The sequence below is a fragment of the Corythoichthys intestinalis genome, chromosome 20, assembly GCF_030265065.1.
Source record: "Corythoichthys intestinalis isolate RoL2023-P3 chromosome 20, ASM3026506v1, whole genome shotgun sequence".
Taxonomy (NCBI): domain Eukaryota; kingdom Metazoa; phylum Chordata; class Actinopteri; order Syngnathiformes; family Syngnathidae; genus Corythoichthys; species Corythoichthys intestinalis.
Genome location: NC_080414.1, coordinates 9,383,267 through 9,401,768, shown reverse-complemented (window position 1 = coordinate 9,401,768; position 18,502 = coordinate 9,383,267). Strand labels below are relative to the sequence as shown.

General features: G+C 38.7%; 1 protein-coding gene across 3 annotated transcripts in view; it reads left to right on the top strand.

The window, feature by feature from the left end:
- Window positions 1-7,421, top strand: part of tnk2a (tyrosine kinase, non-receptor, 2a) — a 44,194-nt gene extending 36,773 nt beyond the window's left edge. Inside the window, exons 20-21 of one of the 3 annotated variants that reach the window (XM_057824453.1) lie at window positions 2,120-2,172; window positions 5,257-7,403. In XM_057824453.1, the coding sequence (XP_057680436.1) occupies window positions 2,120-2,126 (7 nt within the window). In that variant the 3' untranslated portion in view covers window positions 2,127-2,172; window positions 5,257-7,403. Of the gene's footprint in view, window positions 1-2,119 lie in introns of all 3 variants that reach the window. The other 2 variants (XM_057824452.1, XM_057824454.1) reach the window with 2 other exon arrangements.
- The last annotated feature ends 11,081 nt before the right edge of the window (window positions 7,422-18,502 follow it).

The following is an 18,502-nucleotide window of genomic DNA, read 5'->3' as shown; positions in this document are numbered from 1 at the left end:
AAATAAGTGTTTGGGACACTGAAACAATTAAAAATAGAACATATTTGTAAGTTTTTGGGAGCAAATGAGTTAATGAATGAAATATAGAAAACTACCATGATGAAGAATGAAGGTAAAAACAACTATCCAAATTAGAAATGTCCCGATCCGATCACGTGATCGGAAATTGGGCCGTTGCGCCATTTTTCAGAGGATCGGAGTCGGGTGAAAAGGATCGGGTTTTTGATTTAAAAAAAATATATATATTTGTTTTTCTGCTTCATGTTTGTACAGCGCCACAGCCTCTCGCCCTTCCTCCTGCTAAGCAGTGCAGCCAAACTGTCCAGTTTGCGTTTTGTACTTAAACTTAACGATGATTGACCGGTTTGTAGCTTTGATCTTACCAGAGAAGCTTGCTCGCTCCACGATCAAAGGCACAAATGTGTCAGTCAATAGAGGTGTATCCACACTCGCCGGCCACTTCATTAGGTACACCATGCTAGTAACGGGTTGGAGCCCCTTTTGTCTTCAGAACTGCCTAAATTCTTCGTGGCATAGATTCAACACGGTGCTGGAAGCATTCCTCAGAGAGTTTGGTCCATATTGACATGATGGCATCACACAGATGGTGCAGATTTGTCGGCTGCACATCCATGGTGCAAATCTCCCGTTCCACCACATCCCAAAGATGCTCTATTGGATTGAGATCTGGTGACTGTGGAGACCATTTGAGTACAGTGAACACATTGTCATGTTCAAGAAACCAGTCTGAGATGATTCCAGCTTTATGACATGGCGCATTATCCTGCTGAAAGTAGCCATCAGAAGTGGGGTACATTGTGGTCATAAAGGGATGGACATACTCAGGTGTTCCAACGATGCTCAATTAGTACCAAGGGGCCCATCGAGTGCCACGAAAATATTCCCCACACCATTACACCACCACCACCAGCCTGAACCGTTGATACAAGGCAGGATGTATCCATGCTTTCATGTCGTTGACGCCAAATTCTGACCCTACCATCCGAATGTCGCAGCAGAAATCGAGACTCACCAGACCAGGCAACATTTTTCCAATCTTCTATTGTCCAATTTCGATGAGCTTGTGCAAATTGTAGCCTCAGTTTCCTGTTCTTAGCTGAAAGGAGTGGCACCCGGCGTGGTCTTCTGCTGCTGTAGCCCATCTGCCTCAAAGTTCGACGTACTGTGCGTTCAGAGATGCTCTTCTGCTTACCTTGGTTGTAACTGGTGGTTATTTGAGTCACTGTTGCCTTTCTATCAGCTCGAACCAGTCTGGCCATTCTCCTCTGACCTCTGGCATCAACAAGGCATTTCCGCCCACTGGATATTTTTTCTTTCTCGGACCATTCTCTGTAAACCCTAGAGATGGTTGTGCGTGAAAATCCAAGTAGATCAGCAGTTTGTGAAATACTCAGACCAGCCCTTCTGGCACCAACAACCATGCCACGTTCAAAGTCACTCAAATCACCTTTCTTCCCCATACTGATGCTCGGTTTGAACTGATTGTCTTAAACCATGTCTACATGCCTAGATGCACTGAGTTGCCACCATGTGATTGGCTGATTAGAAATTAAGTGTTAACGAGCAGTTGGATAGGTGTACCTAATAAAGTGGCCGGTGAGGGTATATATAGGTGACTCGGGTGAAAAAATATACAATTGGGACATCCCTAGTCCAAATTGTTTGCACATCTTGGCGATTAGGAGGCACAAAGAAGCACTGACAGTTACATAAAGTAGTACAAGTCCCTATAGAGCAGGAGTGTCCAATCCGGTCTTCAAAGGCTGCTGTGGGTCCTGGTTTTTGTTCCTTCCAATCGAGCACAGACAATTTAACCAATTAAGTTTCTGCTAAAACAAGCAACACCTGACTGCAATCACTTGTAAAACACCAGAATGGTGAAAAGGTCTCATCTTGTTTTTTTGGAATAAAATCCAGCGCCCATTGCAGCCCTATGTGGAATAGTTTGGACATCTGCTATAGTGTTTTGTCACTATATCTTGTTATTTTCAGCATCATAAGAACATCTGCATGCGAGTGTTATTGTATTTCTTGTCTATGAATAATCCGGAAGTGTAAGTGTGTCAGCCTTAACCCAGTCTTTTGTTTTGTCCGACAGAAAGTGACTGCGAAAAGTGACGAAAACGACCCGGCGCGAGAGGGACGCTGAATGTTCGTATTCCACAATGGAACTGATTATTTATATTTGTTCCATTCATCCCTTCATTGAAATGTTGTGTTCAACAAAAAATAAATGTAAAAGCATCTCGCTATATGGCGGTCAGGTTTCGCAAGCTTTCTTGTTTGTTGGGGAAGCGGTGAGACGCTCCAAATGAAGTTCACTTGACTGACTCACTGAAGCGTATTTATCAAATCACATGCTAGCGATTAGCATGAGCGGAAATGAAATGCTGAGTCACGGACGTACGGAGCAGGGCCATTGCGATGAATGATCAAAGCGTTGTTTACGGAAGTGCCAGGCAGACTACGCAACAGGGGAAGCCTTTTAATACAGTGCACAAATGGAAACTGTGCTTGTTGACCTGGAATCATGGACCTGGAGTGCTGAATTCAAATCAATAAAAAATTAATAAAAGCTAAAGTAATTGAATAGACATTGGAATTAATATACACGACACCAATATTGTATATAAATAAATGTTGAAGTCCAAAAATGTTTAAACCTTTCATCCCTGCAATATGAAGCAATTGTCAGAGAATCACAAAATTTGAAAAATAAGGTCTTAATTAGGGATGGGAATCGAAATCCGATTCCAATTCCGAACCGGTTCCTAGTGTTTCGAGGCCTCGACATCACAATGAAAAAGCCTAAACGATCCCTTTAACGATCCCTAAAGACGCATACTGCGTCGCGACGTGTTGTTGTCCAGACGCATCAAACTAGCATGGCGCCAAGAACCACTCGTGCTAAAGTTTGGCTACACTTCACCAGGAAAGAGCGTGAAAATGAAAGGTTAAGATGGTTTAGCACGAGCATTGCAGCCGTAAACGTAACAATGACAGCACATAGGTTCAAACGCTCGAAAGTTTATCTTCACTTCATGAGAAAAAAATTACAACAAAGCGACTTGCAGTCATTGCAAGGTGGAGATAACTGCATCGGGAGGGAATACGACTGCAATGTCCTCACCGAGACGCTAAGGCTCAGTCCTGGCTATACAGCTAGCTAAACTCCCAAATGACGATACAGAAGACGTTGGTATAATTTGCTGACTTTATTCAACCATCACTTGAAGAGTGAAACGAAAAATAGAAATGAAACAAATCAATTTCGTCCGCAATAACAAACAGGTTCGCGTCAACGTAAATCAGCGATGATTAGCTGCTAATACATTAATAACACAAACTGTTAGCATGCGTTCGCTAGCATTAGCACATTGTTTAAACCACTACACAACTGGATTTAAGTGTCCGATCGCGAGTGGAAACACACAACACAAAAGATGATACATACAGGCGTTGCCTCTGTAGATATTTTACAAACATTAACAAAGAACGTAGGCTTGTAGCAGTGTTTCCCGCTCTCACTAACTCGCTCTCTCGCTTGGATCCTGTACTTCTTCTTCGCGTGTAAGCGCGCTCTTCTTCACGTAAGGAAGTGCAAGGGCGCTCCCACTTGAGCGTGAAAGCACCATTAAAACTAAAAGGCATGGATTTCAATATAATGGTAAATAATACACTTTAACACAGGGTTCCCCAAACTACGGCCCGCGGGCCGGATACGGCCCACCCCCACATTTGGTCCTAATTCTCCCACGTTTAGAAGAAATAACATTAGTATGGAACGGCACTGCCCCCAAGTGGCCGGTGGCATTCTCTTCACTCTTAATGTCCATAAACGACCTCATTGTAATCTGTTTGAGGCAATGTGCGAGTGGGTCATTCAGTGTATGCGTTAATTGCGTCAAATATTTTAACGTGATTAATTAAAAAAATAAATAAACGCCCGTTAATGTGCTAATTTTGACAGCCCTATATATTATATTATATTATATTATATTATATTATATTATATTATATTATATTATATTATATTATATTATATTATATTATATTATATTATATTATATTATATTATATTATATTATCATTTTATTTACTTTTGTTCCGTGAAGAATCCGGAAAGGGTTATTTGATTGTGGCTTTCTGAAAAACAATAATTGTTTTACATTTAGGCACTCCTGCAATCTTCACACTTTTTCTGTTACAACAGAGAAGGTTAGGGGACCCCTGCTTTAACACATATTGCCAAAGGCAGAACAATGATCTATTTGCCAATATATACCAATATTTTTTATTTCTATTAGAAAAATGTTTCAGTAAAATGTTACACATTCTTGTGCATTTGCCACTTATTGCCACAGCTAACATTGAGGCTCTGGGCCTCTTTTGACCTCGTTGTGGGTTTGTAAGGTTGTGACTTCTGATAAAACAAACTCAATACCAATCAAATCGTTTGTTCTTTCCCCCCAAATTAGAATCGATAAGAGAATCGATAAAGAATCGAATCGTTAAGCAATACCAATAATGGAATCGGAATCGTAAAAATCGTATCAATTCCCATCCCTAGTCTTAATGAAACCTGTTTTTCAAATTTGTAAAAAAGAAAAAAATAATATGTGTAATAAGCGCCCTAATATCTATAACCCTTGCTAAATCCTATTTTTTTATTCTAATGGAACCTGCAGATGCATGAGTTGACTTGCATCCATTTTTTTTTTTTTTTGAGGACAGATATTTCAAAATTCTAAATTAGTCTCAAAATCATGAAGTGTATCAAAGTGTATCAAATTTGATACATTTGACAAGAAAGGGTTTTTTTAAAAAAAGGCTAAAAATGGAAATTAATACACTAATTAAAATGCATGAATTATGAATGAATTAAAATTAAAAAATGGAGAAAAACATAATGAATAGGCACATTGATAAATATCATGAATAACGACCTTCAGCATTAGGGGTGTGACAATCAGTGTAAAAATAGTAATTAGTTACAATTTATAGGGGTGTAAGGGTACACAAAAATCTCGGTTCGGTATGTACCTCGGTTTTGAGGTCACGGTTTGGTTCACTTTCGGTACAGTAAGAAAACAAAATGCAAAATATAAATGTGCTAGTTGTTTATTACACACCTTTGTGCTTTCAACAATAGGAACATTAGCCTATACAAAGCTAGAATTCTGCTCAAAAAGTAGTGGGTATTTAAAGATAATCCAACAACAATTTGCCTTTCAGACCCCGCGTATTGGTCAGCTTTCTTTCTGGAAAAAAAGAAGAAAAAAGAAGTCCTGTGCTAAAGAGAAAAGCAATCCCAATGACAAAGATTTTACCATGTATTTTACAAATGAAATGCCTCAATGAATCTTTTTTTTCTTCTTATGAACGGTTTTCAAAAGATTTATAGGTGGATTTTCTCAAGTTAAAGCGCCACACAGAAATGAATAAAATTAATTGTGTAAGGAGGATCTGTGTATTATTCTTATTATTTAATTACAGGTGTTTTAGGTCATTTCAATTTATTTGATTTAAATGGGCTATTATTTATTTTAGTATGTCTTTATATTTTACCAATGTGATGTAGTATTCATTTATATTGTATAACTTTAATTCCTATTTGAATATTAGTTCCTACTTGTTTTGTTGTGGTAGGAGGGTTTTGTATTGAACACGGGGCCTTGTTGATTATTATTATAGCACAGAAGACAGCAGAAAATCAACAAAGACAAGTCAACTGTGTCCTGATCTACCGCTCAAGAGATCTGATGGACTCAAAAAGTGGGTCAATGATGTGATCGGGTCCGATCACATCATTTTCACAGTATCGGAATCGGCAAAAAAATATCAGACGTCTTTTTTTAAATATATATATATTTTTAAATTAAATCGTTTTCTAATTGTATTTAACGTTACAGACATAATATGTTACACTCATCCAGAGTCTTTAGTTGAGGTTTAAAGTAGGGTTATCAAATTTATCACGATAACGGCGGTAAATAATTTTTTAAAAAATGTATCACGTTAAAATATTTAACGCAATTAATGCATGCGTTGCACAACCCACTCACGCATTGTCGCACTCAATCTGTAATGGCGCCGTTTTACCTTTATAGAGAGATAAAAGGCAGCGTAAAATGAGTAGAGTGAATTTTGGCAGCCTTTGGAGCCTTTTTTTAATAGGCTAAAGCCTTACAATCCCTCTCCCTACGATTAGAAATATAATGGGAAGCAATGTGGGGAAACAAGGTAGCAACTGATCTTTTTCTTATCACCTTACATTATTTCCCAACGCAGAGAAGATATATCAATTGGTAGCACTGCGCACAGTCATGGTTCCACTTCCCATCATGCATTTGGGTTGAATGGCTGCAGTATCATTTACTGAAAGCTCAACAAATACACTAGATGGCAATATTTGCAAATAAATTCTTTAAAAATCAAACAATGTGATTTTCTGTTTTTTTTCCCACATTCTGTCTCTCATGGTTGAGGTTTACCCATGTTGACAATTACAGGCCTCTCTAATATTTTCAAGTGGGAGAACTTGCACAACGGCGTCACGCCTCCCCCTTTCCCACTCCCGCTCTTCTTTCTCCGTGTCTCTGACTTTTCTCGCGTCATTCAACCAAGTTAGTAACGCTTAGTAACACACAGTCTCGTTGACAAAATCCGAAAGGAGAAAAAAATAGTAATGCACGAAAAACGTAAAGATTTTGAACGTACGGCGTACTCATTTAAAAATTAGGGCTGTCAAACGATTAAAATTTTTAATCGAGTTAATCACAGCTTAAATATTAATTAGTCGTGATTAATCGCATTTCAAACCATCAATAGAATATGCCATATTTTTATGTAAGTTATTGTTGGAATGGAAAGATAAGACACAAGACGGATATATACATTCAACATACTGTGCATAAGTACTGTATTTGTTTATTATAACAATGAATCAACAAGATGGCATTAACATTCTGTTAAAGCGATCCATGGATAGAATGACTTGTAGTTCTTAAAAGATAAATGTTAGTACAAGTTATAGAAATTTTATATTAAAACCCCTCTTAATGTTTTCGTTTTAATAAAATTTGTAAAATATTTCCAAACAAAAAATAAACTCGTAGCTCGCCATTGTTGATGTCAATAATTACACAGTGCTCATGGGGCTGAAACCCATAAAATCAGTCGCACCCAAGCGCCAGCAGAGGGTGACAAAACACCAAAAAACATAAGTAACAAATGGACATGACACTGTGCTGTCATTTTAATCTGTTTGAACGGGGCATGTGCGTTAAATGCGTCAAATATTTTAATGCTATTAATTTCAAAAATTAATTACCGCCCGTTAACGCGATAATTTTGACAGCCCTATTAAAAATCAGTGCTCACTTGTACAAATTACGCCAAAACCGTACAACTTGACAGGTATGTCGTGAAATGCCCCAAAATGAACTCATTGCCTGGCATCGGCTGCCGCTGACGGGCATAGACGTCCAATCTGGTCAAACTGGGAGGGATGGCAGCGAATGTTCATTCGCTGCCATCCCTCCCAGTTTGACCAGATTGGACGTCTACCAGTTATAAACTCATTCCAATTCACAACAGAAGGCTTGTTTTTCTGTTTATTAGTCGTTTTGTAGAATGATTTACTTAACTATCTATTAATAATAGTTGTATCGTACCATAATCAGCGTTCCGCAAAGAAAAAACACCTGCATTATTTCTGAGTCGGCCTTGCGTGTTGAATGCCACTGTTTTTGTGTCCTTTCTTTCCCGAGTTCTTGCCTAAAAGCAACCTTGGCTGGCGCGCACGCATTCATTGACTCACGCGGCTCGTCGCGCGGTGGGACAATTTTGAAGCCACAAAAGCGCGTTTGCGTCGCCGCCGTCAAGGTTTTCCGTAGGCTGAATGCCGCTTTTCTCCACGCTTGACCTCGGCGGATGCAAAATGTGCCTTTTTGAGCTGTCGTCGCCTTTCCGGAAAAAAAAGCCAGGGGCAATCAAACGTGGTTTGTACGGGGTGGGGGGATAATTTTCAGCAGCTTCATGGCCACTCGTCAATTGTACTAGTAGGCTGAAGAGAAACTTTGTAATTGATTTCCAATTGGCGCTGCGGCAAATTAATTGCATGTAATCAAGTGTCTTTCGCCTCCTCGCTGCACTTTACCAAGCCAAGTTGGAGGTTACGGGGTTCGACTTGCTCATACGTGCAGAAATTTGAAACGAGATGGAGTGACATCTATTAAATTGAAGCCCTGTTATCGGAAGCGTCCGTATCTCTCGCCAAGGAGACGATGTTGAATAACGCTCAATCAATTTTTCTCTACAGATATGAGTTCCGGAGACTTTTTTTGTGGGTCTATTCATGATGGCATGACAACCAAATATTGTTGTGCTAAGTAGAACATGCTTCGGGAGCTGGATTTTTAATGATATTTGAAAGACTCCATAATGACAAAAATGTACTTGTACCAGGCCGCTTCAAACCAAAATGGCAGACTCCCTGTGGCTTTTCGGATAGAAGTTCCTGAGACTTTTTGGTGCGTTTACTCATGATAGATATGCTTACTAGATTTTATTGTGTTCAGTAGAACTGGCCTCGGGGGCTGAATTTTTAAAAGACATATGAAGTACTCTGTAATGACGAATATTAATCTGATATGGCCGCTTCAAATCAAAATGGCAGGCTCCCTGTGGCTTTTCGGATATAAGTTCCAGAGACTTTTTGGTGGGTTTACTTATGATAGACATGCCTACTAAATTTTATTTTGTTAAATGGAACTGGCACCGGGGGCTGAATTTTTAATGATATTAAAAGGACTTCGCACTGACCAAAATGTATCTGTACCTGGCCACTTCAAACCAAAATGGCAGGCTCCCTGTGGCTTTTCAGATATGAGTTCCTGAGACTTTTTGGTGGGTCTACTTATGATAGACATGCCTACTAAATTTCATTTTGTTAAGTGGAACTGGCATCGGGGGCTGAATTTTTTAATGATATTAAAAGGACTTCGCACTGACCAAAATGTATATGAAACTGGCCACTTCAAACCAAAATGGCAGGCTCCCTGTGGCTTTTCGGATATGAGTTTCAGAGACTTTTTGGTGGGTCTACTTATGATAAACATGCCTACTAAATTTTATTTTGTTAAGTGGAACTGGCACCGGGGGCTGAATTTTTAATGATATTAAAAGGACTTCGCACTGACCAAAATGAATCTGTACCTGGCCACTTCAAACCAAAATGGCAGGCTCCCTGTGGCTTTTCAGATATGAGTTCCTGAGACTTTTTGGTGGGTCTACTTATGATAGACATGCCTCCTAAATTTTATTTTGTTAAGTGGAACTGGCATCGGGGGCTGAATTTTTTAATCATATTACATGGACTTCGCACTGACCAAAATGTATCTGTACCTGGCCACTTCAAACCAAAATGGCAGGCTCCCTGTAGCTTTTCGGATATGAGTTCCAGAGACTTTTTGGTGGGTCTACTTATGATAGACATGCCTACTAAATTTTATTTTGTTAAATGGAACTGGCATCGAGGGCTGAATTTTTTAATGATATTAAAAGGTCTTCGCACTGACCAAAATGTATATGTACCTGGCCACTTCAAACCAAAATGGCAGGCTCCCTGTGGCTTTTCGGATATGAGTTCCGGAGACTTTTTGGTGGGTCTACTTATGATAGACATGCCTACTAAATTTTATTATGTTAAGTGGAACTGGCATCGGGGGCTGAGTTTTTAAATGATATTAAAAGGACTTCGCACTGACCAAAATGTACCTGTACCTGGCCACTTCAAATCAAAATGGCTGACTCCCTGTGGCTTTTCGGATATGAGTTCCTGAGACTTTTTGGTGGGTCTACTCATGATAGACATGCCTACTAAATTTTATTATGTTAAGTGAAACTGGCATCGGGGGCTGAATTTTTTAATGACATTAAAAGGACTTCGCACTGACCAAAATGTACCTGTACCCGGCCACTTCAAGTCAAAATGGCTGACTGCCTGTGGCTTTTCGGATATGAGTTCCTGAGACTTTTTGGTGGGTCTACTCATGATAGACATGCCTACTAAATTTTATTATGTTAAGTGAAACTGGCATCGGGGGCTGAATTTTTTCATGATATTAAAAGGACTTTCCACTGACCAAAATGTATCTTTACCTGGCCACTTCAAACCAAAATGGCAGGCTCCCTGTGACTTTTCGGTTCTAAGTTCCTGAGACTTTTTCGTGGGTCTACTCATGATAGACATGCCTACTAAATTTTATTTTGTTAAGTGGAACTGTCATCGGGGGCTGAATTTTTTTAATGATATTAAAAGGACTTCGCACTGACCAAAATGTTCCTGAACCTGGCCACTTCAAACCGAAATGGCAGACTTACTTTGACTTTTTGGATATGGGTTTCTGAGACTTTTTGTTGCATCTACTCAAGAAAGACATGCCTACTAGATTTTATTTTGGTAAGTGGAACTGGCCTTGGGGGCTGAATTTTTAAAAGACATGTGAAGTACTCCTTAATGATTATTATGATTCTGATAAGGGCACTTCAAAACAAATGGCAGACTCGCTTTGACTTTTCGGGTATGGGTTCATGAGACTTTTTGGTGTGTCTACTTATGATAGACATGACTACTAAATCTTATTGTGTTAAGTGCCAGTGGCCTCGGGGGCTGAATTTTTAAAAGAAATGTGAAGTACTCCGTAATGACTAATATGATTCTGATAAGGCCGCTTCAAACCAAAATGACAGACTCCCCGTTTCCTAGGTAATGGGTTCCTGAGACATTTTTGTAGTCCTCCTCATGATGAACATGTGCACCAAATTGTGTTGCGTTAACTGGAACTGGCTTTAAGGACAAATTTTTTAATGATATTTGAAGGACTCCATACTGATCAAAATGTACCTGTACCAGGCCACGTCATACAAAAATGGCAGACTCCTTTTGACTTTTCCGATATACGTAGATTCTTGAGATTTCTGGTGGGTCTATTCATGATTGACATGACTACTAAATTTTATTGTGTTCAGTGGAACTGGCCTCGGGGGCTTAATTTTTAAAAGAAATGTGAAGTACTCCGTAATGAGTAATATGATTCTGATATGGCCGCTTCAAACCAAAATCGCAGACTCCCCGTTTCTTAGGTAATGGGTTCCTGAGACTTTTTTTTTGTGGGCCTCCTCGTGAAGAACATGTCCACCAAATTGTGTTGTGTTCAGTGGAACTGGCTTTTGTGGGCTGAATTTTTTAAATGCTATTTGAAGGACTCCCCACTGACCAAAATGTACCTGTACCTGGGCACTTTAAACCAAAATGGCAGACTCCCTTTGATTTTTTGGATATGAGTTCTTGAGACTTTTTGATGGGTTTACTCATGATAGACATGCCTACCAAATTTTATTTTGTTAAGTGGAACTGGCATCGGGGGATGTTTTTTTTTAATGATATTAAAAGGACATTGAAAAGGACCAAAATCTACATGTACTTGGTCCCTTCAAAACAAAATGGCATACTCCTGTTTTTTTTTTTTGGTCATGGTTATAGAAACGTTTTTGTGGGTGTCCTCATAATAGACATGTCCACTAAATTATGTTGTGGTAAGTGAAACTAGCCTCAGGGGCTGATTTTTTTAAATGAAAGGTCAAGTACTCTGTAATGACTAATATGAATCTGATTTGGCCGCTTTAAACCAAAATGGCAGACTTCCTTTGATTTTTCGGATGTGGGTTCCTGAGACTTTTTGGTGGGTCTACTAATGATAGACATGCCTACTAGATTTTATTGGGTGCAGTGGAACTGGCCTCGGGGGCTGAATTTTTAAAAGAAATATGAAGTACTATGTAATGACTAATATTCATCTGATATGGCCACTTCAAACCAAAATCGCAGACTCCCCGTTTCTTAGATAATGGGTTCCTGAGACATTTTTTTTGTGGGCCTCCTCGTGAAGAACATGTCCACCAAATTGTGTTGTGTTCAGTGGAACTAGCTTTTGTGGGCTGAATTTTTTAATGCTATTTGAAGGACTCCATACTGACCAAAATGTACCTGTACCTGGCCAATTCAAACCAAAATGGCAGACTCCCTTTGACTTTTTGAATATAGGTCACTGAGACTTTTTGGTGTGTCTACTCTTGACAGACATGCCCATTAGATTTTATTTTGTTAAGTGGAACTGGCCTCGGTGGCTGAATTTTTAAAAGAAATGTGAAGTACTCCGTAATGACTAATATGATTCTGATAAGGCCGCTTCAAACCAAAATGGCAGACTCCCCCTGTTTCTTGGGTCATGGGTTCCTGAGTTTTTTGTGGACCTGATGAACATGTCCATCAATTTGTGTCGTGTTAAGTGGAACTGGCTTCGGGGGCTAAATTTTTTTAATGCTATTTGAAGGACTCCCTACTAACCAAAATGTACCTGTACCCGGGCACTTCAAACCAAAATAGCAGACTCCCTTTGACTTTTTGGATATGGGTTCCTTAGACTTTTTAGTGTGTCTACTCATGATTGACAAGCCTACTAAATTTCATTATGTTAAGTGGAACTGGCCTTGGGGGCTGAATTTTTAAAAGAAATGTGAAGTACTCCGTAATGACTAATATAATTCTGATAAGGTCGCTTCAAACCAAAAAATGGCAGACTCCCTTTTTCTTTTCGGATATAGGTTCCTGAGACTTTTTGGTGGGTCTACTCATGATAAACATGCCTACTAAATTTTATTGTGTTAAGTGGAACTGGCCTTGGGGACTGAATTTTTAAAAGAAATATGAAGTACTCTAGGATGACGAATATTAATCTGATATTGCCACTTCAAACCAAAATTGCAGACTCCCCCTGTTTCTTAGGTAATAGGTTCCTGAGACTTTTTTGTAGGCCTTTTCATGATGAACATGTCCACCAAATTGTGTTGTGTTTAGTGGAACTGGCGTCAGGGGCTGAATTTTTTAGTGATATTTGAAGGGCTTCGCACTGACCAAAATGTACCTGTACCTGGCCACTTCAAACCAAAATGGCAGACTCCCTTTGTCTTTTCGGATATAGGTTCCTGAGACTTTTTGGTGGGTCTACTGATGATAGACATACCTACTAAATTTTTTTTTGTTAAGTGGAACTGTCATCCGGGGCTGAATTTTTAAAAGAAATATGAAGTACTCTAGGATGACGAATATTAATCTGATATTGCCACTTCAAACCAAAATTGCAGACTCCCCCTGTTCCTTAGGTAATGGGTTCCTGAGACTTTTTTTGCGGGCCTCTTAATGATGAACATGTCCATGAAATTGTGTTGTGTTTAGTGGAACTGGCTTCAGGGGCTGAATTTTTTAGTGATATTTTAAGGGCTCCGCACTGCCCAAAATGTACCTGTACCTGGCCACTTCAAACCAAAATGGCAGACTCCCTGTGGCTTTTCGGATATGAGTTCCTGAAACTTTTTGGTAGGTCTACTCATGATAGACATACCTACAAAATTTTATTTTGTTAAGTGGAACTGTTCTCTGGGGCTGAATTTTTAAAAGAAAATTGAAGTACTAAGTAATGATTAATATGATTCTGATAAGGTCGCTTCAAACCAAAAAATGGCAGACTCCCTTTGACTTTTCGGATATGGGTTCCTGAGACATTTTGGTGTGTTTACTCATGATGGACAAGCCTACTAAATTTTATTGTGTTAAGTGGAACTGGCCTTGGAGGCTGAAGTTTTAAAAGAAATTTGAAGTACTCCGTAATGACTAATATCATTCTGATAAGGGCGATTCAAGCCAAAATGGCAGACCCCCCCCCTGTTCCTTAGGTAATGGGTTCCTGAGACTTTTTTGCGGGCCTCCTCGTGATGAACATGTCCATCAAATTGTGTTGTGTTTTGTGGAACTGGCTTCAGGGGCTGAATTTTTTTGTGATATTTTAAGGGCCCCGCACTGACCAAAATGTACCTGTATCTGGCCACTTCAAACCAAAATGGCAGACTCCCTTTGTCTTTTTGGATATAGGTTCCTGAGACTTTTTGGTGGCTCTACTCATGATAGACATACCTACTAACTTTTATTTTGTTAAGTGGAACTGGCTTCGGGGGCTGAATTTTTTAATGATATTAAAAGGACTGAAAGGACCAAAAAGGTCTTTTCAGGTCTCCCTCAAACCAAAATAGCAGAATTTCTGTGGCCTTTCAAATTTTGGGTTCATAAGACTTTTTGGTGGATCTTCTCATGATATATCTGTCGACTAAATTTTATTGGGTTAAGTATAACTGGCCTCCGGGGCTGGATTTTTAAAAGAAACGGTAACTCCTATGTAATGACAAAAATTTATCTGATAAGTCCTGCTTTTAACCAAAATGACAAGACTCCCTCTGTTTTTTTGAACAAGGGTTCCTGAACCTTTTTTGTAGGTCCCCACAAATTATGTTGTCCTCAGTGGAATTGGCATCAGGGGGATGAATTTTTAAATGAAACAACAGTTCCAGAGACTTTTTATTGCACTACTAATGTTAGCAATCTCTACCAAATTCAGTGGAATGTGCTTTAGGGGCTGAATTTTTAAAATAAATTTCTCAAGTTTTCTGATATGTTCAAGTCCAGGAGGCCCGAAGGGAAAGGGCATATTCGCTTTGTTTATATATATAAATGTTCCCATAAAGCATTCTTTATGCGCGCTTATACATCAGTTTTTCACTTTCTCAATGCTGCTATTGTGAGTGAAAGCGTCTCGGAAGAACGGCACCGTTGACATCATTCACGCGCTGGACGCGGAGTTAATTAACACTCCGACCCCATTTCTAATCCATTCACCATCTCTGGACGTGAAGTGGCACAGTCGCGTCCTCTCGTCTGTTTGCTCTCTGCCTCCGGGAGTCACGGTCGGGGGGAAAAAAAACACATTTTGTGTCAATAACAACACAGGCCTGTCTGTATAAATCCATACTAATTGCTTTTCCGCCGATAACGACATTCATTCATTTATCGAGTAGGATAAACTTCAACAAACGTGTCGGGGGGAAAAAAATAGCGCTAAAATGTAGAAAATAGTCGTGGGGGTGCACATAGGTGGTGGACAAAAAAAAAAAGTTCCATTATGATTTCATCAGGAGGCATTAATAATGAATCCAGATTTTCTCGTTCCACCTGATTGTCTAGTGCTGCGTTCATGATTATTGGGAATTGGAGGTTTTTCAGTGGTGAGCGGTCATTCCAGGTTGTTTAAAAAAAAATCAAATAAAAAAAAAAAGTGCTCATGTGAATGCAATCAAGGGAAGCATTCAGGAAAATTGCTCTCAAAAGCACCTTGTATAAGGATGCCATTGAAAATCAGGAGCATCTTTTTTTTCCAGGGGGGGAAAAAGGACATGAACACCCGGCTATTTGAAGAAATCAGAAGTTTTTAAACTTTTCCACATTTACGTTGAAGTGATGATGATGATATACCACAAATTCGACTGTGGCTACCACAAACTGATAACATACACGAAGGTAAGTATTTATTTTTATACGTCTCTGTAAATCTAGTGCTGTCAATGGGACTAAAAGATGATTGTTTTACGCAAAAAAAAAAAAAAAAAGACTGACATTTTTGACCAAAAAGCCAATATTTATGGGCAAAAAACAAAACATTTTTGACCCCAAAAATCTGACCAGCAACCAGCTTGACATTTTGGGGGGGGGGCAAAAATACTTTTTTTTTTAAACAAAATATAATCTGACATTTTGTTACCCAAAAAATATCTGACATTTATGGCCAAAAAGCCTATATTTATGAGCAAAAAAAAAAAAAAATTTTTGACCCCAAAAATCTGACCAGCAACCAGCTCGACATTTTTGGAGGGGCAAAAATACATTTTTTTTTAAACAAAATATAATCTGACATTTTGTTAACCAAAAAATATCTGACATTTATGGCCAAAAAGCCTATATTTATGAGCAAAAAAAAAAATCATTTTTGACCCCAAAAATCTGACATTTTTATCAAAAAGCCACTGTTTTTGACCAAAAGATGTCCAATAATTGACAAATGACTCAAAAGTCTAAATGGATTGGACGTCTCTCACAGTCAATGTCAATGAAAGACAGAACATATCTTACAGCCTTTAAAAAAAAAAAAAAAAAATCCAACATTTTGAAAAATTCTTAGGCACGAATAAACATTTTTGAACGAAAAAATATCTGTTTTTGACCAAAAAAAAAAAAAATATTTGTGAGCAAAAAAAAAATAATTTTTGAGCAACAGAATACCCGACGTTTTCATCAAAAAGCCACCATTTTTTTCCAAAAAAAATGTCAAAAATTGACAAAACAGTCAAAAGTCTAAACTGAAAGACAGAACATATCTTACATCCTTTAAAAAAAATCCAACATTTTGAAAAATTCTTAGACACAAGCATTTTTGACCGAAAAAATATACCTTTTTGACAAAAAAAAATATATATATATTTGTGAGCAAAAAACCAATCATTTTTTGACCAAAAGAATATCCAACATTTTTATCAAAAACCCACCGTTTTTGACCAAAAAATGTCCAAAAATTGACAAATGATTCAAAAGTCTAAATGGATTGGACGTCTATCACAATCATAGTGTCAGGCTGAGATGAAGAGACGGACTCAGCGACCAGCTCTACATTTTTTTTGGGGGGGTACACATTTTTTTAACAAAATATAATCAGACATTTTGTAAGCCAAAAAATATCTGACATTTATGACCAAAAAGCCTATATTTATGAGTAAAAAAAATCATTTTTGACCAAAAAAAATCTGACATTTATGACAAAAAAGCCTATATTTATGAGCAAAAAAATCGTTTTTGACCAAAAAAAATTGACACTAATGGCCAAAAAGCGTATATTTATCAGTAAAAAAAAAATCATTTTTGACCAAAAAAATCTGACATTTTTATCAATGTCACAATTTTTGACCCAAAAAAATGTCCAAAAATTGACAAATGAGTCAAAGTCTAAATGGATTGGATTTCTCTCGAAGTCAATGTCACTGAAAGACAGAACATATCTTGCACCTTTAAAAAAAAAAAATCCAACATTTTGAAAAAAAATATCCGTTTTTGACCAAAAAAACAATATTTGTCAGCAAAAAATAAAATAAAATTTTGACCAAAAGAATATCCAAAAATTGACAAATGAGTCAAAAGTCTAAATGGATTGAACGTCTATCACATTCAATGTATCAGCCTGAGATTACGAGGCGGACTCAGCTGCGGAGCAACATTTATGACTATTTATGATCATTTTGGACCAAAAATTGACAAATGTCGAGAGTCAAAAGTCTTAATGGATTGGACATCTAGTGCCGTCAATGGTATAGATGAGCATTCAGAGCTAGGCCTCCCAGTTTAAATAAATTGGATGTCTATCCTTGTCAATTGCAGGTAATAAGTTATATATTTTTACCCAAAATCTAGCATCGTCCATTGCCATGAATGCGTGGGAGCAGACCAGGCGACACATCCTTGAACTGGTGAACGATCGATGGCGTCAAAGTGAGAGTTGTTCCGCTCCCCTGAGGAGTCCTTCGGTCAAAACGCACAAAAGACGTTTGCTGCAGTTCGTTTACAGACACTTTTACTGCAAATTCATTTTTTTCACGACCGTTTCTCACTTGTCGGCTTGCGTCAATCATCTGGCGGCGGCGACCTCGGCGCTTGCTCGTAAATAATGGCAAACATCGCTATTGTCTAAAGTTACTTGCGTTGTTTTTCTGCTTTGACTTTTACAGTTTTTTTCCGTCCTTAGTGCTTGTTTTGTCCTTTTTTCTTCAAGAAGTCCTCCAAACGACACCTGTGTCTTTGCCAGGTCGACCCCCGAGTGGTTAATGAGCCAGATGGAGCGTGACAAACAAAATGGCTTCCACAGCTCCCAGAATTGTGCGTCAAATCGGCAACCCTAGAGATCTTTTATCCTTCCACCTGTTCGTCTTTGTTTTCTCTGTCAGTGGTTGAATGCTTACCTTGATGAGGATTTAAGCGGGATGGATTGCAGTACAGTACACGTCCCTGCGAGAGGCTCTTTGTAGTCCTTTGACAAGGATGGACGTCCAATGGACCGGTTCATGTTTCAGTCCAATCCATTTTTTAAACGAGATTTAAATTATTTCCCCGCGTTTTTGTTTAATTGATGAAATCGTGCTCGGCGATGGTGTTGCGTCGGATATCAAAGGCGGAACAAAAGAAATGTAAATTGACCCCCTGCCGCATCTCATGCACACTAATTGAAGGTGTGAAAGTTAAACACGAGGGAATTTTGCCGCAATGGCAAAGGCCGTTTTCGCTTGCGGTGAAGGGGAAGTCGAGGGAAGCCTTCGCTGAATCGTGATTAGTCGGAATTTGCTTGAAATCATTCATTGGCAGTCATTGACTTGGATAGATGAAAAATAGAAATATGATAAACTCGATCCAATTACGGCAGAGGCACGAAAATGGCCTTACGAAGAGGCCTCAGGGCGGCCATGTTGAGAGGGGCGACGTTCCCATAAAAGT